The sequence below is a fragment of the Polypterus senegalus genome, chromosome 5 (assembly GCF_016835505.1).
Source record: "Polypterus senegalus isolate Bchr_013 chromosome 5, ASM1683550v1, whole genome shotgun sequence".
NCBI classification, from domain to species: domain Eukaryota; kingdom Metazoa; phylum Chordata; class Cladistia; order Polypteriformes; family Polypteridae; genus Polypterus; species Polypterus senegalus.
This window is the reverse complement of record NC_053158.1, coordinates 32742989-32769999: the sequence shown is the minus strand read 5'-3', so window position 1 is coordinate 32769999 and position 27011 is coordinate 32742989. Positions and strand designations below refer to the sequence as shown.

Genomic DNA, 27011 nt, shown 5'->3' with positions numbered 1-27011 from the left:
TGTGAGGTTCTGTGTTGTGGAGATTCTCAGGATGGACTGCAGGTGCTCATCAGTGAGGCGACTCCTGTGTGCTGTTTTGTTAGTCTTCATGACTGAGAAGAGCTTCTCACACAGATATGTGCTACCAAACATGCACAAGGTTCGAGCCGCATGTAGACGGAGCTGGAGCATTTTTGCAGGAATGGAGTGAATAAATTGTGCGGACCCTGCAGTATCGTACTTTGCCTTCAGTGTGCCATTACACTGCAGCTCAATCACCTCCATCTGAATCTGCACAGGTGCAGTTTCCACATCGACAGCAAATGGGTTGAAACAACTCAAAATTCTTTTTTTGTTCTTCAAAGTCACCAAAGCGCCGTGCGAACTCAGTGCGCAGTGCGCTCAGTTTATCAGCAAAGTGTGTATTTGGGAACACCGTTGTGCCGACTTGGTTCAACATTACTTGGCAACAGGGAAAGTGGGGCAAGTTGCACTGGTGCATTTGTGTCTCCCATAAAAGTAGCTTCACTTGAAATCACTTTGTGATTTTGCACAGGTAAAAAAGTCTGCTGAAGTGTCAGATTCTTCTTTAACTCTTCTGCTTTCTGTATCTTGTGCATTGCATTCAGGTCTTTCAGGTTATCTTGATGTTTTGTCTCATAGTGCCGTCTTAGATTAAATTCTGTAATTACAGCCACATTAGCTCCACAAATGAGACACACGGGTTTACCGGCAATGTCAGTAAACATATACTCAGCCTCCCATCGGTTTTTAAAGGCTCTATGTTCAGAATCACCTTTTCTCTTCAGCATCATGTGGGCTAGCTTCGCAATAACTTGCAGCATCATAAGCTAGACTTGATTGACGCGGTAAGTGTTCGGCAAGGCAGTTAAAGCGCTGCATTATGGGATCTGTAGTTTATTATATTACCAGCGCTTCATATCCCCGGGCCATTAATAACAATAATATATAAAATGATCTCGCGGGCCGGATATAATTACGCTGGGCGGATGTGGCCTCGGGCCTTGAGTTTGACACATATGGACTAAATAGAACTTGAAAAGATATATTTTTTCAATTGTGATCGCGCAATTCAGATCGAGTTGACGCGCACTACAGTACATCGAGCCCGCGTGCTATTGTGGTTTTGCCTGCGTGCCTCAATAAGTCATCCTCCCCTCGCTCTTACTTTTTTACCGTTCATCTAATGAATACACTGAGTATGGCTTTACCAAAACAATCATTGATCGCGAATAAAGTATCCATTATTCATAAAGCTTCAATTGGTGATCTGTCTTTCTGCGTTAACCGCATATTTTTTCATATGTCTCAAACCAAGGGGATGTGAGGCTAAAATGTATCGGGAAGCACGCGTAAATACTCAGTACATCCCCTCTCGGGAATCGAACCTCGGAAGCCGGCACGAGAGGCGAAGCCTCTACTATTGTGCTACAGTGTGTGGTTTGTCTTTTTGAGCGTAGCAGTATAATTCAGTTTTTGTTCAGCACTCTTTGGAACTGTTGCTTTTTGCCTGCGCACTGTGTCAGTTCACATGAGCCGCTGAATATGGTTTTATATGTCACTCGCTTGCTTCTAATTGTTTCGCTGCCTTCTTAATTATATAATGTATGTTTTCTTCAGCGGTTTTTGGAGCTCTTCCTGGTTTTCTACGTACTGCGTGATTACGTGAGAGGCGTGATGATGTCACACGAAACTCCGCCCCCACGACTTTCGAGCTCAACTCCATTACAGTAAATGGAGAAAAATAGCTTCTAGTTATGACCATTACGCGTAGAATTTCGAAATGAAACCTGCCCAACTTTTGTAAGTAAGCTGTAAGGAATGAGCCTGCCAAATTTCAGCCTTCGACCTACATGTGAAGTTGGAGAATTAGTGATGAGTCAGTGAGTGAGTGAGTGAGTGAGTCAGTGAGGGCTTTGCCTTTTATTAGTATAGATTATATTAAAGCTGATTCACAGATAGATAAAAACTTCTAAAAATCTTGATACTTAATTAGCATAAAAACATAAAATTAGTAATGCCTCAGTATTCAGTGGATTTGAATAAATGTCTGCCAACAAAAATAACAAGATTTATTAATGACTTTTACTTACTTAACAACACTGTCCTGATCTGTTCTTATCACATTCTGGAAAAACAGCATCTCCAAAAAATATTACACTTTATTATGTTGAGTTATGGTTTGGCTCCATCAGTTAATTTGCTGTGTTGGATTTTTCGAAATCACCAATTTATTATCACATGCGACACAACCCAGTCCACCAAAACCATTGACAACACTGAGCAATATTTTTCCCCATTCCTAACTGAACTAAACTCATAAAGGGGACGCTCTTCTAATCAGGCACAATTTATTAAGGTTGAAAACTCTCTGCTCTTCAGATGCTGTTTATGGGTTGTCGAGGAACTAACAAAGTTAAAACAGAGTCCAAAGTCCATAAAGCACTTGAGCTTTGTAATAGAGATGGGAAAATGATACTGAAGTGTCAAAGCTTGTGTCAGTCAATCTGAAGCGTAGTGAGTAGAATCACTGTGTCGGAACTTGTGTCAAAACACCGCTGTCATGTGACCCGTGATGTTTGAAGCTTCGAATGTCATCAGTGCTTCACGGAGCGCTTTATTGGTTTGACAGCGTTTTGTCGGTTTGACAGCTTTTGTGCTAAATTAACAGGTAGCCTATATAAAATACAACATTCTTATTCAACAATGTTAGGTTGTGAGGAGAGAGAGATTTGGAGAGTTTTGGTGACAGATGGTGACTAACAGTGGAAGTGGCATTCATAAGTTAAATAGTATAAATTGACAAGGACCATAGCAGAATAAAATGCACACAGACTTTTCTGACCTTTTACTGGTGACATGAGACTGAAACAGTGAGTGCTGCTTCACTTGCGCTGTTGAGAGCTTGCCTTGACCTCAGTTAACCACCAGATGTTGCTGTTCATACTGGGGCTGAGGCTTCAAAGCTTTGAATCTTTTTCGGCATAAATAGAAAGAAAGCCTCAAAGCTTCATGAAGCTTCATTTTCCCATCACTATTTTGTAGCGCACTTGGTAACGCCGTGTCCTTTGAGCTTGGCGCAGACAGCTTAATTTGCATAAACTGACACACCCCTTTTCTCCATTCACAAATGTTCTGCGCTAAAAACAGAATAAAGTAGCGCAGCAGCCACAATGGTGTTGGTTTCACAGTGGTCTTTTGGGCACTTCTGTCTGACATTTTTTTTTTAATTTGCTTTTGCAGGGCACTTTCAAGAGGTATCTATACACACTTGTCATATTTTTTTATCACTTGCAAAATTAATATGAACAGTCAAAATGAACCAAAATTTAGGATGAAGTAATTTTAGTTGCAGTATGAACAAAGTCTCTTTGACTGCTTTTTTCTGTGATTTTCTGTAATGCCAGGTGATTATTATAATCACAGTAATAAGTACAGAGAAGTATTGTACAGTGTTTGGATGGGGTGAGGCAAAACATGGGGTGGGGGTGGTTAGATGACCTCCAGCCATCATCATCCCAATGTCTTATATCAGTAGCTGTGAACCTGAAACTACCAGAGCAGTCATCTGCACTCAGAGAAATAGAGAAGACAGCAGAAAAAAAGACTGCATTTTGGTACAAAGCCAGGCCTGAGTCACAATTTAGTATGCAAAACACCCAGATTTTAAAATGTACCACAAACCCAAGTCTTCCTATTCTGCCCATAACACTGGGTTTTGCCCTGTATGCGAACAGATATGCAAATTAGATGTACCACCAACAGAACTGGTCTACTGACTTTAACCGTTCACAGCTGAAATTTTAAACAGTTCCCTCAACATAAATTAATGCTTTATTCATAAAGCCCTCAGATACATAGTGGAAAATCCTGCAATTACATAATTAGTTTCAGTATTTATTTAAAAATAATGTCAGTGAAAAATGTCAAGTTACAGTAGTTTTTTTTAATTCCCCATTAGGCTAATGAACTGCTCTTCAAAAAATGCCTGATGTGAAACTACTTAAATATCCTTCAGAAAAGGAGAAGGCACACACGCACGGTAAGTCTTTCTCATCTGAGACCATAATAATGTTTTAAAGTAGGGAAAATGTATTGCTTTAGTAGGCTTTTCTGTTTCATTGTTAATTGCTAACAAGTAAAAAATAAAGGAAGGAGAGCTGATCATTGCTGATTCTCTTGACAAAATTGATAGTGCTGGAACTTTTTTCTTCTTCATATTTAGTGTATAGCTAATAATATATTTAAACTTCTTTTGTGAGTTATTATTCTGTCCTTTAGTTTTATACTGAATTGTAAACTCAATGTTGATTGGCACATGCAAGTAAGAATTCTCCTGTACTCTGTACTCATGACAGTAATAGCTCCATGAACCCATACTTTAGATCTTTGAGTTGCATTTAAGATTAATTTGTGTTCTTCTAATTATATGCAGCATATGCATATTGAACAAATTGGAACATATATGTATTACAGTATTATTATTTGTTTAAATTATATGAATTCATAAAAAGGGATCCAATTTCTTCCATTTCTAACCCACTAGTCCAGTTCAGGGGTGCAAACATTCTGTTTCTATCTCAAACGTAGAAATAATAACACTGCCTGTGTATCGGTCAGTCACAGGGTACACTCATATTGTATAGGGACATTTTGGAGCCACCAATTACCAGTCATCTTAAGGATGGAAGGGGAAATGGATTATCTGGAGGAAAATGTGTGTGTAAAAGTTTCCAGGCCCGGACTCAAACCCAGGACTTGTAAATACAGCAGCGGTGCTGGCCCATGGCAAAAAAAATATTAGTAAAAAACTTACTGAAGTTAAAGCATAATTAACAGAAGCATACAGCAGTTCCAGCAGATACAAGTCTGGTAATTTGGTTTATGCTTGAACTGAAAAAGAGGCCTTGATGTTTTCAGTGGAGTTCAGTGACCAAGTCTAATGTGTTGTGGGGATATAAATCTCCCATCTGGGTTGAATACATTTGGTGTAAAGTAGGCCAGGAGATGCTGTTGAAGTTTGCTTAAAGTTTATTTGGATTTAACAAACTGGTGACAACAGAACTGGAAAGAGCATGAATAAAGCATTATACAAACCCAGCACAAATATTGTACCCTTCTTTAGTTAAGGAAAATACCAACATTGCTATGAACTGCACATGTAATTAATCTTTATATTTATATATCTGGAATCACTTTTTTGTACATTTATTCTACATTTTACACTGTGTTTACTATTTATACCATTCTGCTCTTAACTATCATGGTACTGTATAAATCTTGTTTTTTGTATCTTTTGTATTTTGTCATTGTGTTGTTCTTTAAATCATTCTGTTTTATTCTGAATTTGTTAATTTACTAATTTATTGTTTCATTGTTTTTGACTGTTGCGGGGCTAGGCTCCCAATTAAAGAACAGGTTCCAAGTCCTGCAATTAGTCTTTATTGCACATGGGGGGCTTTTAAAAGGTTTCTCAGCCACTCCATGAGCGTAATGGCAGCTGATTCTGTCTGTATTCTCTGTTTTATAGTTTGTTGATGCATTTGACAGGTTCTGTCAAGTGTTTCACTTTGGCTTTTGACCTTGCTTTTGTAATGTGATTTTAAATATTTAGTAATTTTGTATGTGGCATTTTTATGTTTTTAGTATTTGTAATTTTTCTTTTATTTAAATTTTAAATACTTTTAATAGTTACAATTTTCTGCTACCAGGATTCTGACAGTTTCTCTTTCCCACTCTGTCCACAATTTTAACAATCATGTCAATTCCCCTCCATTTTTAAATTATTGTTGGCTGTGTGTGCCACCATGATGTATCCAGCTTTGCATGGCCATGACCATGTTGCTTATGGTTGCTGTTACCTTTGCAAGTCAAATGATTTTGATGCACCTTGTTAACATGCTCCACCTGTATAAGTGGTGGAACCCCGCAGTAGGCATTCCAGTGGGTTAAAGATAAAAAAAAAATCAGTTACTTTCTTCTGGCTGTTCTCAGCAACGACAGTAATTTATTTATAGAGGTACCAAAGGGTGAAACACAGCAGAGTCAAGCTTAGTTCAATAACCAAAAATCTATCTTATCCTTTGTCAAATGGAAAACCAAAACCCCAAAGTAATATTCAAAAAAACAATAGCAAACTTTATTTAAGAGAGAATTGCTTATAAAACATTCTCCAGAAGAACAGTTGTGTTTTCAATCCAGTCTTGGATAACGCAGCAATCATCACGACTGGCCTTCATGCAGTCACGTCTGTCAAGGTGCTGCCAGAATGCAGTCAAGTTGTTAAGGTGACGGGATACAACCAAAGTGACGGCAGTGACCAGAAGAGGAGCCATTAAAATGGGCAAGAGATCATAAGCAGAAAACTGAGAAAGAGAGCATCAAAAACAAATTTTACCCCAGAACTGTAATTGAAATTAAAAGCAATAAGCCATGAAGTCAAAAATGAAATAAAAAAAGCAAAAACACAAGGTTTTTATTCAGAATCCATCAAATTCATATATGTATTTTGGTTGTTGTACTATTGTAGATCTAACATGGTACACGTAACATCCAAGACTGCATTTGGTGGCCACCACTGACGCAAAACAGTTACTGCAAGACAACATGGCAAAAATATGCTAAACTAACAATGAATTATTTGAAATGAATTAGTAAACTATCATAAAGAAAAAATAAGGAAGCAAGGACAAGTATCATGGCAGCATCAGTAACTTTATGCATTGTGTTTCCCAAGCTGGTTTCTATGACAACCAGTCTTCAAGATATTGGCGCGCACAATGGAAACAGGACAGAATTGGGAAAGACATGAAAAATATTAAAAAAGGTCTAAAAAGCATTTAGAGAAAAGAAATTAGTTCTACATATTTCAGAAGTATAATTTGAAAGTAAACGCTATGACTACAAAGTAGCCAGTTTTTGAGCGTGATCAGGGCAGGGGCATACGAACACAGGCAAAGGGGCAAAACCAGAAAGATCAGAGAAAGCTGTGCAACAAGCCAAAACTGAAGGCTAACTCAGAGTCAAAAAGTGTTGGTAAAAGTTGGTACACAAGAAATTTAACGTTCACATAGAATTTCTTATAGCACGATTCAAAAGGGGTTTTATTCACAGCTCAGACAGAGAAGTGTCACACAGATAACCTTTTATGTTGTCACATTGAAGTCAGGGTCATGACCTTCAAGGACATTCCTATGACAACTACATATGCCTTAATGAGAGTTGATGGTGACGGATGATGGAGAATATGCACAATCCTAAATAGTAGTCAAAAGGACACCAAATAATAAGCAATTCTAAATAAAACATCAACAATTTTTGAAAAATTACCGGAAGTAAGAATATTCCTAACAGTAAAAGAATCAAAAAACATTCAGTATAAACTCAGAAAGATACAATTAAGATTTTGGACTATTATATTACTAATCTCTGAAATTTTGCTACATCTTCCTTGTTTGTGATTTTGGTTTGGTGATTTGGTTTTGGTGCAGGGCTTTAATAATTCTTTTAGTTCTGACTCCAGTAAGAAATCAGACAATTATGCTACACTTTCTTCAGCCTCCTGGCACTTTCCATCTCTTGGTTCTTTATTACACTCTTATAAATTCCTATGAATACCATCAACCAACACAAAGTTCATAATGGTGTCTAAGCTGGGCAGATAACAAAGGAATCGATTATTCATTGTTCTATAAAAAAGCACAAGATGGTGCTGTTTGTCCTCTCTGCTTCTCCTTTTAACACATTGTTGGTCCCATGAGGTTAGCACTAATACTTATTAATACAGATACATAAATAGCATACAGCTGCAAGGTCAAGAGACCTCTTCTCTGTAAAACATGCAATATCCCAGGAATTTACACCTGCAAGAAGGCAACATGAAGTAGCACAGCTGTGGTAGTTATCAATATAGACTAAAGAAGAATACAACAATGATATTTAGCATAATAATAAGAATATTGCATTTCAATAAACCCCTTTAGATGACTTTAGCATTGTACAGAGGATACTGGATATCAAAAGTTCCACACCACCTTATTGAAATTTCTTACATTTTTTGGTGCACAAGCAAAAATCAAGGCAGACCTCAAGCTATAAGGCATAATAGTGTCTAGAATTTCTTATCCAAACTAACCCTACCACAAAGTGTATTTTACAGAAAAGATCTGACACTAGGATACCAGCTGTTTAGTACCGCCATCTTCAATAGGAATACTGTAAAGATGCAATGATATCCAGAACCATGCAACTAGCAAAAGGTTCATTATTGTTATATTTTTGTATTTACTCCAAGAAAGGGGCAGCATGGTGGTGCAGTAGTAGTGCTGCTGCCTCACAGTAAGGAGACCAGGGTTTGTGTCTTGAGTCCTCTCTGTATGGTTTGCATGTTCTCCCTGTGTCTGCATGTTTCCTCCCACCGTCCAAAGACATACAGGTTAGGTAAATTGGCAATCCAAAAATTGGCCCTAGTGTGTGGTAGGGATGTGTGTATATGTGTTTACCCTGCTATGGACTGGAAATCTATCCAGGATTTGCTCTATGTCTTGTGCCCTATACTAGCTGGGATAGGCTCCAGCAGACCCCCGTGACCCTGTTTGGGACTAAGCAGGTCAGAAAATTACTAACCTCTTTTCATCTTTATTGAGATCTTTTAACTAACAATGTTTGAGTTAAAAAAAAAAAATAATTGTCCAGAAAAAAAAGTAAAAACAATCAATATTCATTGCCATGGGTTACATTGATTTATACAGTGAACCCTCGTTTATCACGGTTAATCCGTTCCAGACTCTACCGTGATAAATGAATTTTCGCGAAGTAGGATTCTTTATTTATAAATCGAATATTTTCGCATTTAGAGTATAGAAAACCTGTTTACGACCTTCTAAATACGTTTTTTTAACATTATTAGAACCCTCTAGACATGAAATAACACCCTTTAGTCACCATTACACTCATATTACCCAATATATTAGACAAAATAAGAGAAAATAAGACATATTAGACGTTACAAATACCATATTACTAGGCGCACTCGCCTTTTAAGGCGACTGACTTTTATCCTCAATGTTTGTGCGCTCCATGTGTACATCAGGCATGTAAGTGTAGGGAATGAGAACATCAAAGTGCCCATTCATAACATCTCCCGAAAACCTACGTTTTTTTTTATCCCCTCAAGTGCCTGTCCAAAGTCGTACAATGTCAGCCCGAATCTGTACCGCTAAAGACGGAGTTTCATGCACTAAATAAGCCATAGATGAGAATAAGCAAGCACCATCTCCCCTGATATTTACTACGCGGTGAGGCATTTGTACTCCATCAACATTAATTATTTCCAGAGACATAAGACGGAAGGACAATCCCGAACGCTTTTATCTAGTAGATTATTGTACTGTACATTTAATTGCACACAACCACTAACCTATGAAGGCACGATCTCAGTAGGAGAGTCTTCAGAGATGGCGCAGTATCTTCAGCAGGTGCGTTGTTGTCTTCAGTGAAGAAGTACTAGGAGCAGGCAGAGAGTGTCTGGGTGCGCGGCTGAAGAACATCTTGATAGGCAGTTGCTGGTGCTGTCTTTTCATATGCATGAGGAGGCTTTTGTAGGGTATTGCCATCTTTAATCATATCCAAGAGTTTTACCTTCTCCTGGACAGTAAGCATCTTCCTCCGGCGCTTAGTTTTATTGTCAGAAGGCTTAGAAAAAGCAGCACGTTTAGGAGCCATCGTAGGGCTTAGATAAAAGTTCTCAGAAAGCGCATGCGTAGTGACGTAAGCGTGTATGAGAAAAAAATCGCGATAGAGTGAAGCCGCGAAAGTCGAAGCGTGATATAGCGAGGGATCACTGTACTTTCTTTCTGGGGGGGTGTAACTGTGTTCATATCTAACTAATAACTGTCCTAATTATGCACAAAGAACATAGAGTGAAGTATTTTAAGAAATTTGATAAACAAGAGGAGACCATTAATTCCATCAAGCTCGTTTGTTTAGCTATTAGCTAAGTTGTCCCAGTATCTCATCCAGATTCTTCGTAAAGGTTGTCAAGGTTTCTGCTTCAACTCCACGTCTTAGCAGTTTGATTCAGATTCCTACAAATCTTGACATAAAGAAATGCTTTGTGGATTTCATTCCTAAGTGCACGTGTCCTTAATTTCCCCTGGTGTCCTCAAGTATGTAAGTCACCATGAGGTTCAAAGAATTCTGCTGGATTTCATTTATGAATGCCTTTGAGGATTTTTGAAAACCAGGATGAGGTCCCAGCACAGTCTCCTCTGTTCGAGACAAAACAAGTTTAATTCTCTGAGTCTGTCAGAGTAGGACATGTCCTTAAGTCCTGGGATGCACTTGGTTGCTCTCCTCTGCACATCTTCAAGTGCTGCTATGTCTTTCTTGTATTGCAGTATCCAGAACTGCACACAAACCTTAAATCCCAAACAAGCTGTGAAATTACCACTGTTCTCACCTTTGTTTTTGGACATGTTTTATTTGACCTCATTAGGCAACAATTGGACAACTTTCTTTTGGTTTAGGTCAGGTGTCCTCAACATTTGGCTTTAGAGTTGCAATGCAGTGCTAGTTTCTGGACATAAAATCAGCCACTAGTTTCACAATTATTGTCATCTTATCTCTTGTCATCTTATTTATTTTTGAAAGGCGGCAAGATAAAATTACTAATTTTAAAATTATCTCCTAGTTTAATTTCTTAGCAGGTTCAAATCCAAATGAAATGCTGTCAAGCCGAAGTTATTCTAAACAAAGAGTTATCCAAAGTGCATTGATGCGAGTCTTTACCGCTCTAAACCATTACATTTGTAATTCTCTTTTTGAGTTTATATTTTCTCACCAAAATAATTACCTTCTTATTTAAAGGAATTCTCCACCCAAAAATGATATGTTTTATATGTTAATACCTTTCATGTGGTTGCTAAATATGAGATAGAAAAAAAAAATCTTATGTTTTTATGGAGAACAAAGATAAACTTTCTACTCGTAGTAGAATTGACATCAATTAACCTAAATTGGACCACAGAAAATAATATAAAAATGTCAATGGAAAATCTCACTTTTCTGCTGTGACATTATCAATGCATCAAGGCACCTGTTCATATGCTCACAACATACAAAATGCATTGTTATTTTGCTAAAATATTGTTAAATTAATATTTATGAAAAATGAGAGCAGTACACAGAGAGGAAAACTGTTCTCACAAGATCAAGCTTTTGAACTGAAGACCAGCCTTATTACCTGGTCGAGTCCTGTCCAGATACATACAGTAGATTCACAAAGTATTCATACCCCTTCAACTTTTTTCACATTTTGTTATGTTGCAGCCTTGTTTTTAAAATCACTTCTTTTTCCCTACATCAAGCAACACTCAATGCCCCATAATAACAAAGAGAAAACAAGATTTTAGAAATTTTTACTAATTTAGCAAAAAGGAAAAAAAAAACTGAATAAAAAAGCTAAAAGTCACAAATTGACTCATCATTGACTGACTTATAAGAAATTCTTGGGTATTCAAATACAACCTGAGGAGAAATATTTTTTATTAAAGGACATTATCCTGAGGCCCAGAAAAATCCAACATCAAAACGCTAATTAAATGGTAAAAAACTGTAGAAGACAGCAATGATGTTTCACATTTTATATCTCGAAGGGTCGATTTTCAGCACATAGTGTATCATTTCCAACTGTAAATCAGTGGCATAATGTTGTAGGTCTCACTTGTAGCCCTTCTTTTATGTAGATCTTATTTACCGTATATACTCACGTATAAGTCGGGTCTTGAAACCCAAAAAATTGATCATAAAATCAGACCCCGACTTATACGCCCATTCAAAAATGCGATACTAATTTTCTTTTTTTTTTACATCTTGCCTCCTCCAATCTCGCATCAGTTTCTCAGACGCATCGAATTTTGTTGCAGCAGAGCAGTTACCAATTTCTTTTGCAACTTCAACAACATTTAATTGAAAACCAGCTTTATATTTTCTTCTGATCAAACGCTCCATCATAGATAAGGGATGCTCTTACGATAAAGGTGTATGAGGGAGTGAGATACAAAAAACACACATCAGTACAAACATCTTTTCAGAATAGTTTGGGTATTACTATGTGGTCACGTAGGCACAATAGAGAGAGAGAGAGAGAGATGTTAGGAGCGCACACTGATACAGTGCATTGCCACACCCACATAGAAAAAAAGGCAGTGTGCTCCGTGGTTTCTCTCTCAGGTGGGCATTAGCATATCATAATCTCTTGGACCAATAGTGTGAGTTTTCCACATTCGACTTATATGACCGACATTATCAAATACCAGAAATTATACAGTAAAATCAAGTCCCAACTTATCCGTGGCAGAACTTATCTGCGAGTATATACAGTCTGTTTCATGTATAAAAATATATGTTGAAGAATAATTATCAACACTACGTAAATGACATCAAAAGTCTGTAATTATGTATTCTTCCACCTCATGCAGCCAACAATGCTTACAAAGAATTAATGTTTTAACAAATTTTATATATAATTCTGACATTTTATAAAATACATTTGCATCAAATAAAACTATCCTTCACTAACATTTTTTTAAACAAAAATGCATTGAACTTTGTGCAGATCATTATAATATTCTATTTTGTAGAGAATTACAATTTTCTAAAAACACATGCAATGCTGAGAAATATTAAGTAGACAAATGCGTACTGGTTTCTTATGTATCAAGATTTGAAGTTATTTAATTTTTTTTTTTGTTCAGAAACCTTAGAATATTTGATTTCCACAGAATTTTTGCACTGCCGTTTTTTGCATTCTGTAATTTAAACTGAATACATTACTGATTAATTATTGATTAATTAAATTATTACTTGAAATTGAATACATTACATTACCCTTAAGAAATTAGAATTGTCACTGTTCCTGTCTATCATACATTGTTGTTTATTAGTTTGCATGCTCAGATTTTATGAGTTTAAAATGATCACATCACTTCTTAAGTATATCGTTAGTAATATGTAAACTTCTCTGTTTGTATACAGTATGTGCTACAATGGTTTCTGTGTTATCCTGTCCATAGGAAAAATTAAAAGGCTTGCAGAATGACTAAATTACTACTATTAATCCACACACACACACACACACATATATATTTACAGTATATACAGAGTCTCGTATATTGTAAATAAATGAGACAAGAAGTCATAATGTGTTGGGCACCTAGGTGCACCCAACATAATTTAGAGTTGAAAAATTGGAGAGATACACACAATATTTACAGAGGTGTCTTATTCAGATAAGAGTCTTAGTAGAACTGACTCCAGGATGGTAGCGGAGCTGGTTTTCAGGATGATGAGGCAGAAGAGGGCAGGTTCAGGAGGCTGGAAGGCGGGAATGACTTCATAGGTGGATTGCTCGTCAACCGTTTGTTCCGCAGAGGGAGGAAGACAAAAGGCATTAAGCAACAGTGCCACCCCCTGGCCTGGAGTTTAATTATCAATACATGAGCCCTCAAGTTGTCTCCCATGTGACAATATATGTGTATGTATTGGTTTCTGTTACTGCACACTTTATTGTGTTTTAGATTTAATATTAAATTAAGAAATTTATCATTTTTGCCCATTGAAACATTTTCAGAAATTTATTGTAGTACTAGGGTGTTGTACCATGTTAGCCATTATGAATGTAGAGAAAAGCCAAGCAAAATGACACCTTTTATTGGCTAACTAAAAGATTACAATATGCAAGCTTTCGAGGCAACTCAGGCCCCTTCTTCAGGCAAGATGTAATCATCATCTTGCCTGAAGAAGGGGCCTGAGTTGCCTCGAAAGCTTGCATATTGTAATCTTTTTAGTTGGCCAAGAAAAAGTGTCATTTTGCTTGGCTTTTCCCCAGAAATTTATATAAAGTCAAAATATGCCTGAATCAGTCAGAATCAACTGGATAGGTGCTTGCCTTTGACAGTGCAAAGTTTCATTTTAAGTACCGATAGCAGCTTCTGCCCATCACTGCCTTCATTACTAAGTTGAAGGATTCTATATGTCTGTGCAAGTAGTCCATTGCCATCTACTAACTTAGGCAGAGTGGTGTCTCCGTGCTCTGTGCTGGTATCTGGAATGGGGGCCGGTTCAAATCCCATTACTGCCGGAAGGGATCCTGTTCTGTTGGGTCCCTTAACCTGAAAACTGCTCCGGGGTGCTGAACAATGACTGACAATCTGAGACCCAAAGGTCTTCCGAAAAGACAGTTTCCCCTCAGATATTAACAAAGTATATCAAATCAAAAAAAATCAATAAAAGGTTTTCTTCCAGCATGCATTAAACTCCATATAACTGTGGTGTTTATGGAAAATTCCCTTATAGGGCAGACTTACATTTGTGGGGGTTACCATTGCCTGTCCATCTACCATCTACCCGCAATGCAACTCAGAGGGGCTATGACGGCACCTGTTCTGAGGCACCAAACTGATTTCTTCACTTGTGGGGTAAATAGATGAAAGATAACATTCATTCATAGGAACATTTGAATTGTTCATGTTTTAACTTGATTACACAAGTTGACCATTACAGCTATTCAGACTGCATGGGTATCCATCCATCTATCCATTTTCCAACCCACTGAACCTGAACACAGGGGTCTGCTGGAGCCAATCCCAGGGCACGAACCAATCCTAGGCAGGGTGCCAACCCACCACAGGACACACACACACACAGCACACACTAGGGCCAATTTAGAATCGCCAATCCACCTAACCTGCATGTCTTTGGACTGTGGGAGGAAACCCACACAGACACGGGAAGAACATGTAAACTCCACGCAGGGAGGACCCGGGAAGCGAACCTGGGTCTCCTAACTGCGAGGCAACAGCGCTACCACTGCACCACCGTGCCGCCCTGCATGGGTAAGGGTTACTTTAAAGTTTGGCATTGCATCTACAATAAATAAGGGCATCTCTGTATATTAGCTAATGGATTGTTACCTGTTTTCAACTGATAAAACCTGAGGTGCATCAAATAAAGGATCCAGTTACCTCTAACACGAAAACTATTTATTAATTAAAGCTTCCATCTATAAAACACAGACAGTTGTCCTGAGAAGATGTCATTTATAAGGGAAAAATTAAATCAAAATGAGCATTGGCAAGTTAACTTTTACATTAAGTTGCTGAATTGCTCTGCCATATTCTTTAAATACATTTTATTTTGGGTGTGAAATAAACGACTGGACACACAACAAAGGTTTGGGGTAGCCACCCATATAGTTCCCCAAGCTACAAAAGGCTTTTAGTTGGGTGCAATGTGTACAGGTTTGAGTCCAAAGTAGAACTGATTAGATTTAAAGGATGATGGGTTTTTATAGTCTGTTCCAAGAAAGTGACGTCCTCGGGGTCGGGACAGGAAGGATTTCTCGTATTTGGTCTGCTGTGAGAAAATAAAGAAGTTTAGCGCAACCCACCATCCCCCGGCCTGGTGTAGGATTGCCATTTTCGGGTCTCTTTAGTTGACTCCCAAGTGCACGTGTGTGACATGGGTAATAGGAATGCTGGATATCATGCAGCCAAAAACTATTTAAGTTTCTCCCGTGGAGGTACTAGCTAGTGTGGACTTTATACACCGCAATGACTGCAGTCAGTATTTTTGACAGCCTTCAAATAAAGACCCTCATATGTGTGCACATGTGATTTCAGAACAGGTGCAGAGTAACCATTCCTTACATCATATTCACAAACTGGTTTAGTGCACTTCAGGGTCATGCAATCTGGAGTCTGTCTCAGTGTTATATATGTGCACTGTGATATTAATTGCAGGGTTCGATTATGCAGCCATGTGCGGTAGGTCTGCTTTTTGTGAGATGAGCTTGATTGCTTTGGTCTGAGAGGTGTAAAAGAAAAAGGGGACAATAAAAATGGTTTGGAGGGTGTTGAACTTACCAGCTGCCAGCGTCTCTCTCTCTTAGACATAAAATTTGGCAACGATAATGGCTGAGTTTTCAGCGTCTCTCTCTTAGACATAAAACTCAGCACAACGGGGCGTGAGGTAGGAAGCAACATTTGACCAGAATAACCAGTGAGTAAAGAATAAACTTTACCTGATCAAAATCAGTTATGGCACTTCATTATAAATTTGTAGTGCATTCGTTTCAACAATTTTTTGCTGTTAGGCAGTAGGAATGTAACATGGTGAAATTGATTGAATGGTGGAGAATTATTGATTGGAAATGCATGCTGAAATGAATACAGTAAAGAATGAAGATGAATTTTGAAATATTTTGTATACTGAGTATATGGACTGAATGTAAACAGACAAATAAAGAGCCTATATTTTACCTAGTTTCCTTACTAATCACCACCACAAGAGGTTTTACAGGAATAGAACAAAGTAAATCTGTCACTACACACCTTCAAAGAAAATCTTTCTGCATCTTCTATCTTGGAAATAACTGGCATCGTCCATAAGGTTTAGCTAACCTAATTTCCATAGCAACATTGCAAGCGCGGATGACCTTCTTCCGAGGCATTAAAATAGAACTGCATTGCTTACGTTGAATGCTCCTCTGAGCTAAGGGCTAGCAGCAGAGAGATCTGAACTGAGACATGAACTCTAAGCTATCTGCAGTGCTTAAAACTTAAGACTGGTAAATCGCAACAAGACATTAATCTTAAATGTCACCTGTGAACTAGGAAATCATAGATTCAAATAGAATCAAAGTTTAAATCCTGCTCTTTACTAAAGCTTTACTTATTTTATGAATTAAACTGATTAATCATTCATTTTTTGACCTTGTAGTTTACATATCTCCTAGAGCAAAATACTGCAATGTTCTAGAAAACAGTAGAACAAGTTTGTTTCTTTATCTTACTGTTCTACTTCTACTATTCATATTTCTGTCTGAAAATTACACAGTGCCCTCTAGTGGATTCATTATACAGTAGCATTATCTACATTTCACTATCACTCTCTTTTTCCTGGTGATGTTTTTAGTGTCAGTATGTTGACCTGAATAAACTAGTCCATCGTATCCCTAGCATCTTTCTCAAGCTCTTCCTGGGAAGGGCAGTCAAGTAATACAAGCCGGCTAATATGCCCTGGCTCTTTCCCAGGGGTCCATACCTGGTACACCACACATGACAGAAACCCTGAGAGAATCTCAAGGCACTCAAGTTATGTAATAGTTTGTATATATCATCCTTCCAGTGGGCCCTTTGTGGGTGCCCAGACAGCATTATACAGTAGCTTTATGAGGAAAGCACCTCACAGGGCTCTTCTTGATCCAGAGAAGCAGCTCTTGTGTTTCGAGGTCTTTCTGTATTACTAAACTTTTCTCCACATTATGGAAAGTAAGTCCAGCAATCCAGCACAGAAAACAAAAAATCAGCCCCCTTTAGTTGAGATCCCATTCTTTTGGTCACTACTCAGAGTTCAAAAACATAAGTGAGACTGGTGATGTAGACTGACTAGTAAGTTGAAATGGTTGTCTATGGACTTAGCTCCCATTTTACTGCCATGGACTAGTGGAACCTCTGCAATGCTGCTGCTGTTATATTTCTTCATTAGTCAATCTCATGAATATCTCTACGCCCAAGCAGTAGCAAGACCTGAAAGCACTTAAACTTCTCAACATTCTTCCTCCAATTACTTGAAGGCAACAAACTAGCATTAGAAAAATTTTCATAATGAAAAGAACCATAGACACATGAAATAAATTACCAAATAATAAAGTGCAGAGTAGGACTTTAGAGACCTCTTAATTTGATGTTATTTCGGACACTATAAGTGAACAGGATGGAGTTTTTTTGGGCTAAATGGCATGTTCTTGTGACAATTTTTGTAATTTTCTAATGATTTAAAAAACAAACTTTCCCAGAAGAGTACCATGTGTTGTTGTGTGAAATTTTGTATACAAGTTGACAAATATTTTGTATGTCTTTATTTGTAACTTAGGCAAAGCAATGTGATATTAGTGTTATATTATTGATAGGAACAGTGGTGGTTTGATATTTGGTTAACACCCCCTTTTAGGATTGAGTGTTTGTAATTTTAATCCACCCCCACAGAAATGCCAAATTACTTAGCTAGCAAGCATCAGCTCAACAAATGATTTTTGGAGCAGGTGTGAAAGGTATTGTGTGCCCCTTTGGTCTGAAGTATGGCTGTTTGGGATTGGTTTGAATCAGGGGCCATTCTGTAACACAACACCCTCTTGGTGTAAGAATTTGGAAAAAGAATGCATAAATTTGGTTGGTTTACCCCTCCCTATCTCTCTCACTCTGTCATGATGAAGGAGCATCTCACACACCATGGACTGAAAACAAAACCACACTGAGAAGCACAACTCGGCAGCCATATTGAGACAGGCATGCAGCCTGTTCTGAAGAAAGCTGACTAAAAATTATGACGTAACCAGAGACATTTTACGTACCTGCAAGTCTTTGTGCTGTTTGAAACTACACATCAGCATTTATCAGGTTGTTTGGTTGTGAATATTTAAATGTACTTTGCTTATAGTTATTATTTTATGAATATTATCAATGATATGTTATTTAAGATGTAACTTAACTCCTGCTTGTCCTTTTATTCTCTGTAATTGCCTGTGGTTATAGATGTAGAAGGGAAGGTGGGGAGAAGTTATAAAGCACAATGGGATTTGTGGCATTCTAAAAAAAGGCTACACTTTAAAGAATACAAAAGGTGAAAGTAGAGTAATAATGAGCTCTACCAAGACAAAACACTAACCCAAAAAAATCATTCTCAGATGAGAACCATTTCAGTAGGCACAGAAGATCGCACTCTCATGAAGCCAAGAGGACAACGTTATCTTAATCATCGGCAAACAGCCAAGATTCAGTCCTCAGGTTCCAAAACTCAGACCTACCATTGGTGAAGTTCAGCAACTGCCTTGAAATGACTTGACTTAACACTAGTTAGCATTATAGTACTACAAATTATATCATACAGTCAGGTAACAATACTGAGTGTCACTGTATAGCAAGCCCAATTTTCATTTAGAAATAAGATTCGTTGTGAACTGAATTAGGGCTGTCTTTAAATATTTCAAAATATGGTATCTTCCAACCATTTTATGTTACCTTTATATCTTTGAACATACATAATCATGTGCATTAATATTTTAATTACATGTCTGATGTCTAGAATTAAATTATAGATATCTGTATGTGTTATCATAACCATAAAGGGGAAATATAACACTATATTCAAATACTATTATATACATCTCTAATGCAACTGGATCAGAATAGGCCAAAATCATCAAAGTGAAGAAACATCAATACATAATCAGCACCATCAATACGTAGACCTATTGACTGATACCATAACCACACCTCAGCAAAATAAAAACACAGGTGCCAGATTCATCATTTATCTCTGTTAAAAATACACACTTTCACGCAGTAGTCATGGCCTGATGAATGAACTGATTATGTTAAATGGCAGAAAGTCAGAGCTTAGGTGCATTCACTAAGCAGACACACGAACACATCAAACTCAACTGTGCCAAGAAAAATTAATAAATAACTAAATCAAAATATCAAGTGTATAACAGCACCGATATCAGAACAATGAGCCACATACATGTTGAGCATCCATTCCATCGAAGGCCATCCAGATCACCATATCTAACATAGCAATAATGTGGATAGACTTCCACAAACATGAAATTGTACCTCCAATTGAAAACAAAGGTCTTTCTGTTGTTCAGTTAAAGGCCAATGTTATCTCTCTTGCTACAGCAGCTCAAGTACAGTTCAGGTTTGTCCACTTGTGTGTTTCAGATCTAGTCTGGTTCTTCATCAAGGAGTAATCTCACCTTGCCAGCAGCACACTGTGACTGTGACAATGACTGCGAGTCATTGCAAAACCGTATTAAACTATTCAGTTCACAATTGGTTACACCCAAATCAACATATACATCCACAGTAAAACAATTTGAAAACTAAAGCATTCAAAAAGAAAATAAAATGAGTTTAAAGATAAGCTGAATATAATCACAATTTATGATGTAGGTACAGATACCTGAGTAGAGTGAGGATTCAGATACAGATGCCACTGGTGATACTATGGCAATTCAACCATAAAATTAAGCAACTTAATTAAGTAAGCAATGTTCTAAATATCATATGTTAGAAGATACCCATGATATCCAGACATGTGTTAAACACAAACTGATAAATGAAACCGAAGTAGGGCCTACACACCCATTTGTACATAAGGTCTCAACTCTCAAGAGATAGTGGTCTTCGAGTGATTCCTGTACTTAATACAATCACATAACACTGAATACACTAGCATTTGTCTTTCACTGAAGCAAAGTCAACAACTGAAGGTGCAGAGGAGTGCATACATTTCAAAGGTAGCAACACATGCCAGATGATTTATTTAGTCCAATTGATTTTAGCAATTTTTAAGTAAAAGATCCAAAATACTTCTGTATGAATAGAGATTTCTCATTGTCAACGCTACACAATGGGGTATTTCAAGTCCATGACTGGGTTGTTGCGTTCTTTAGAATATGGTACTGACATACACTTGATAGTTTTATTTATTTATCTATTATAAAAATAAATACAACCACTTAAAAGAGTTGGGGCACTATCCGGTTGACCCCATAAAACTGAAGGTTTGTAGAAAATAAATAAGCACACAACAAGTTGCAGAGACCCAAGTTCAGAACAGATCTAACTCAAAGATGGCTGAATTGCTGGTCATATGGATTCCAGACAGGATGTGGTGTGTCCAGTAGGGCAACAGAGGAAGTGGCAACAGAGGTGGAATGGCTGTCAAGGCATTAGCAAACAGTGCAAAACACTGGTTTGATGGGTAACTACCATCACCACAGCACTTAAGATGTCTCTCAAGCCCATTAACATGACACTATCCATCTGTCTATTTATTTATGTAGTTTTCTTTGCACAGTTGAGTTTGATATGTGTGTGTCGTGAGAATGCACCTGATTGCTGACTTTCTAGGATTCAGGGGCATGAAAGATGACAAAAATGATTATTGAATTTTGTAGAGGTGCACTTCTAATATTGGTCTATGGGTCTGGGTATTAATGATACTGATTATGTATTAATGTTTTATCATTTTGATGTTTTTCACCTGTGCTGACCTAGTTGCCTTAGATACATAGTACATAGTACTGTTAGAGATCTACATAATATTGTTTAAATATGGTGTTACACTTCTTTTTTATGGTTATGGTTTCTTTCTGACTAAGTGTATACATTACTTTGATATTCTTGACAGTCTAATCTATAAAATTTCCCTACACAGAAATGGAGAGAACATGCAAACACCTCAAAATTAATAAATGAGTGCAGGATCAAAACCCACAATGACACATCTGTGAGGTGGCAGTGCTTCCCACTGCATCACCATGTCAACCTCCTGTTCTGTTATCTTATTCATAATTTTGAAGATCAGTAGATATTTATATTCTCTTTAACATTATACATTTTTTTATTAAAAACTGGCAAATAATTCGTCCAGTTTTAAAACCACTTTATGTAATATATTGCTTTGAGGGCTGGAGTCTATTTTTGCAACTACTTTGGGCCATAGTATAGCCACACCCAGAGGTGCAATTGGAAGGAGGTGGTCAAGCACCTGATGCAATTCCAGGTGAGCTATAAAAAGAGCCACCAGCCACCACTCCGGGAGCCATTGTCGGTAGGAGGGAGACAAAGCTGCCAAGGAGAAGTGGGGGACTTGAAAAGGTATTAGTGCTTGTGACTTGTGGTTTGTGGGACTGTGGTGTGGCTGAGGGACACTAGGAAGACGTGTGCCCCGAGCTGAAGAAGGAAAATAAATTCTTTTTGGTTTATTTTAATGTGCCTCCGTTGTCAGTCTTTGTTGGGTTAGGCTCATATATAGTGCCTTATTACAACCGTTACCAATTATTTTAATATGTTCATAAACTAAAATATTTCTCTTCCTGGTTTTGTGTCCTGACAAAAATGGGAAATAGAGATATCCTACCAAGGCTCATATTGAAGTAACGTAAATAGATGGCAGAAGAAAGAGTGTCTGTCTTTAAGGAACTTTCATCAGTTTTTTTTTTTGCTGCCCATCTTACAGTATCTGCCCACCAGGTCTGCAATCAGCACTCCGCTACCCTTTATTTCAGTGCAAGGTATTCAAGCACTATGCCTGTCATGGCCCTCTTCTACTGAACAGAAGTCATGGTTCCAGTGGTCTCCTCTTGGTTCATTTAGTTGATTTTCAGTGCTGTCTTACTTCTTATATTGATTTCTCTTCAACCTTGTATGCTGTTACATTGTATTAAATTTTACATATGGACACTGTTGTCACACATGTGATGTGAAGAATTTGCAAGTGCAAACCAAACACACCTTTATTGTCCAGTTTATCTTGCTGTTTAGGCCACAAAAGATGTCAACAAAATAACAAACAGATGAAGCACAACCTACTGTTGTCCATTCTTTCAATCCTTCTTTTCTACTACTCTCCTAACACCCTCTCTAATTTGCTTCAATCACATTTCTTCTTCACCTCACTTAGTGAAGCTCCTTACTTAGCTGCTTGTTTCAGGCATTCCTCTCCACATCTGGCGCAGACATGCAGGCCCTTTTATTTTCCCACTGAAGCCATCTGTGGATGCCAAGCATCTGGAAAGTTAACTTACACCTGGCTGGCACATCATATTATATGCATATGTAAAATGTTTAATTAATTTTTTAATTTAAATAATTTGCCATCAATTACCACTTACAACAAAAAATCATAGTCATGGAACAGGGAGGATTTAGAATTACCAGAATGTGATCATGAAACCAAAATCACAAAACCGAATTTGTAGTCATCAAAGAAATCATAACCAGAAAATCTTAACACTAATATGTTTTATTTACTTTATTTACTGCCACTAACAGTTTCAGTGAATAATCTTAAATAGGCAGGATGTGATGATGTGACCAGTAACAGAAATAGTAGCTATAAACATGATGGCAGTGGCCATGGAAAATAATCATGAAATGGCTACTCTCATGAAAAACAAAGGTTCCAAGATGGTCATCATCATCATCACCATAGCACACTTTTTTAACAATCCAAAAATAAATTGCAGAAACTCAAAATGAATTCCTGATGTTCAAGAGATTCCAATTTTTAAAAAATAGATAGATAGTATAATCAAATAATGAAAAACACAATATAATGATAGATAGATAGTGTCAAGCATGTCTGCTTTGGGAACATCTTCGAGGCTCCAATAATGTAGGTAATACCACCCTGAAAAAGTAGGGGATGCTGTTATTAACTCCATCTCAGAAGCTCACCGGTGTGACGTTGAGTGACCCAAGTCTTGTTTTCACTGCAAAGTCCTGCACCTTCTGGAAGAGCAATATAAAATCTTCAAAACATCTGACATATGCAGTCAGTAAAGGACCAGACATGGAGAAGGATGAAAATAACTCCCCAGCTCTACTCTTGTTTGAATCAGCTGATTCCAGCATATTTGCACCAGCAAGTCCATTTTCTCTTTCTTTTTTTCATTCACCCGTATTACAGTTTTTCTCGATTGGTTTGGCTCATTTCTTGAAACCGAGATGACATTCTCAAAACCATAAGGTCATTTGGCCAAACAGCCTTACAGTGCTGCCCAACATTATAGTTCACTAGCAAAACAAATATCTTATACATATACATATTGTAATATCTTACAAATATACCCCAAACTCTTCGTCCATGCTTCAAAAGCAGATTCCTTTCCCATATAAAAGGTCAGTACAGTCAGAATAGCACAGATCCTTCTCAATTGCCTTGGCACATGTGCATTCATTTAGTGCTTTTGTCAGAATACCCCGGATGGTTTAGCACAACACCATGGATCCCCTGCAAAAGCTCATATCTCTCCCAAAAGAGTTTATCCATGTGTCAAAACTAAATATCCTTCCCATATAAATAGTCAATGCCCCCAAAATGCATTATACCTTTGGCATTGTTTAAGCACTGCAAGTCAAAATGCTTAGACGTTTTGTCACTGAGGCACAGGTCTAGCAACAGAATACCACTATGAATAAAACCAAAAGATTTTACAGTAAAATCAGCCTCCAATAAACCACTCATACTCAAGGAAACTGTAAACATTTTTATTCGTACAAAGAAATGTTAACATTAGAGAACATACTGTGAAAAGAAAACATATACAGGATTCTGTAAATGTGAACAGTTATAAACACAAACAAAAAAAACCAAAAACTCTAGCCCACCATACTGTAAATAAAGTCTCAGAACTATAGTACAGTAATATTTTCAGTGGTCGCCATTGTCACCCTCTCTTTCCTGGCCACCATCCTCATCCTCCTGGCCATCGACGCGCTGCTCTCTGTCAGGCCATAAATTCTCATCCACATCGCAACGGATATTTTCTCGTGCGATGCAGCGAGGGAAGAAACGGCGTGAATGTCTCAACCATCCCCTACATTGATCCCCTGTGATGTCCTCACATGCAGCATCCATTGCATGCAGCAGGGCCCTCTGGTCTTGAGCCTGATGCTCATACACCCTCCACCTCCAAGCTGAAAAACTCCTCAATTGGATTCAGGAAAGGAGAGTAAGGTGGAAGAAACTCCATTAGCATCCGGGATGGGTGGTGAACCAGGTTCTGATGCGTGGGCAGGTGGAAGTTCACATTATCCCACACAATGACATAATGTGGTAGCTGAGGTCCTTCTACACCTCTCTCATTTTCTGGGATCAGATCAGTATAAAGGTGGTCCAAAAAATTGAGGAGCTTTTGTGTATTGTAGGGCCCTAAACTGGGAATGTGTGTGGCCACACCTCTTTCTGATATAGCGGCACACATTGTTATATTTGCTCCTCGCTGGCCTGGGACATCCACAGTGGCTCGGTGGCCAATGATGTTACGCCACGCCTTCGACCTTTGGCCAGGTTGAAGCCAGCTTCATCAACAACACTAGGATGTGAGGGGTTTCGTTGCCTTCTAATGCCATAATTCTCTACAATAGAATAGAAATAAATCTAATCAGTCAAGTAGAGACAGATACTGCAGGGAGGATCTAAAGTACTGTACAAACAGGGAGTGGGAAACTGAAGACAATTTCTAGGAAAAATGCTCTAGTCACACAAAGCTGGATTCTGAAGGTGAAAAGGATAACGCAAAACAAAAACAGTGGTAACCATGTCTTACTGTAATAGTGTTACAATGATAGACAACCAGTAGTTGACTTACATGCACATACTGGTACCGCAGCCCTTTCACTCTGTCAGAGTTTCTCTCAAATGGTACCCTGTAAATCTGTTTCATGGTCATCTGATGTTTCTTCAATACCCGGTCTATTGTGGAGATGCTGATAGAGTTTATATTTTGGAACATTACATTGTCTAGCAGGATTGCATTACGAATCTGTCTCAGTGTGATGGCATTATTTGCAATGACCATGTTGCATATTTCTTGTTCTTGTTGTTCATTTAGAAGTTTTCTTCTGCCACCCACTTGAGGCTGTCGTCCAATCCTAGACATACAAGTCAAAGGTCAACACTGTAAATTTGTTACAAAATGAGTTACCAATGTAATTGTACTGCTGTCTTATGGTACTAGAAGTGTGATGCACTGCACAGTGACTGGAATACTATTCACAGTATTTTCTCCATTTTTGTCTTTGTCATTTTTATAGTATCATATAACATCACATGACGATATTACAGTACTCTAGGCCTACACACACACCAACACTGAATAGTTCAATAGCATAGTTCTGTACCTGTTTTCCCTGCGAAAGGTTTGATGATGGAGGAGACTGTAGACCGAGGCACATTAGGCTGCACTCGGCACCTGCCTCTGCCATTGTGAGGCGATGGTTTATGACGTGGTCAATAAGGGTGGCCCGGATTTCATCTGGGACATCATGGTGCCTCCGTGCTCCTCGGCCTCTTCCCCCTATTCCTCCACGCATTCTCACTCCTCCTCTTCCTCTTCTTCTTCCTCCTCCTCTTCCTCGAGCAGGAAGTTGCTGTTGTACTTGGCGAGGTGCTTCCATGTTCACACTGCAAATGAAACTGGCCCCGCGCCAAGCTCTGTCTATATACTTTTGGCAGCAGTCATAATCATAGACAACACCTGTCAGGTATCTGAACAACCTGTTTGATTGGTCATCTGAGATGTGGGAAACTGCTCCTTCGTTAGTTCTAATTTCACCTGATTGATTGTCAAGTACTGTCATAACTTTATCAAATGTTCCAAGATATTCTTTCATGGTATTATATATTTGACTAATTTTGACAGTTGAACAGACAATTGTGCATATGATGACTTACACAACGAAACCATGCTGATATGTTTTGGAGTGAGTGACCATTTCACTGAAAAATCAACTAATCAGTTTAGATCGGCAAGATCTATTTATTTGGAAAATGTGCTAAATGTGGGCTCATTGTGCTAACTGTAGCTACTTGTGCATAATCATTTGAAAAGAAGCACAGAGTCACTTGAGACATGTACTAAAGCATTTGCAATTTGATTAAACCAATGAAAAATGACATTCTGTTGTGAACAATTGCAAGGTGGTTTGGAGATTTGTCCATGTTATTTTGAGAATGTCATCTCGGTTTCAGGAAATGAGCCAAACCAATCGAGAAAAACTGTAAGCAGGGATTAGTGACTGGTAACCCACTCCTTTTTTCCACCTAGCTTTTGTTAGTTCCTCTTATAATATATAAGTTCCTCTTATAATATATAGATAGATAGATAGATAGATAGATAGATAGATAGATAGATAGATGAAAGGCACTATAGGATAGATAGATAGATAGATAGATAGATAGATAGATAGATAGATAGATAGATAGATAGATAGATAGATAGCACAGGCATGTCAAACAAGATCCTAGTTAGCACTAAACTTTACAAAATGATTACTACCGTTTGTGATTGAATCATTCTGCATCTTCGGTGTTACTTATTGACTTTTCTTACTTCTGCCTTCTGACAAAAGCGCGCTTTCCCATGGCATTATGGT

General features: G+C 37.9%; 1 protein-coding gene across 1 annotated transcript in view; it reads left to right on the top strand.

Moving 5' to 3' along the window:
• LOC120530196 (coiled-coil domain-containing protein 178) overlaps window positions 1–27011 on the top strand; it is a 472799-nt gene that overhangs the window by 21702 nt on the left and 424086 nt on the right. Inside the window, exon 2 of the mRNA XM_039754457.1 lies at window positions 3962–4042. Coding sequence (XP_039610391.1) covers window positions 3985–4042 — 58 coding nt within the window. The 5' untranslated portion in view covers window positions 3962–3984. The remainder of the gene's footprint in view (window positions 1–3961; window positions 4043–27011) is intronic.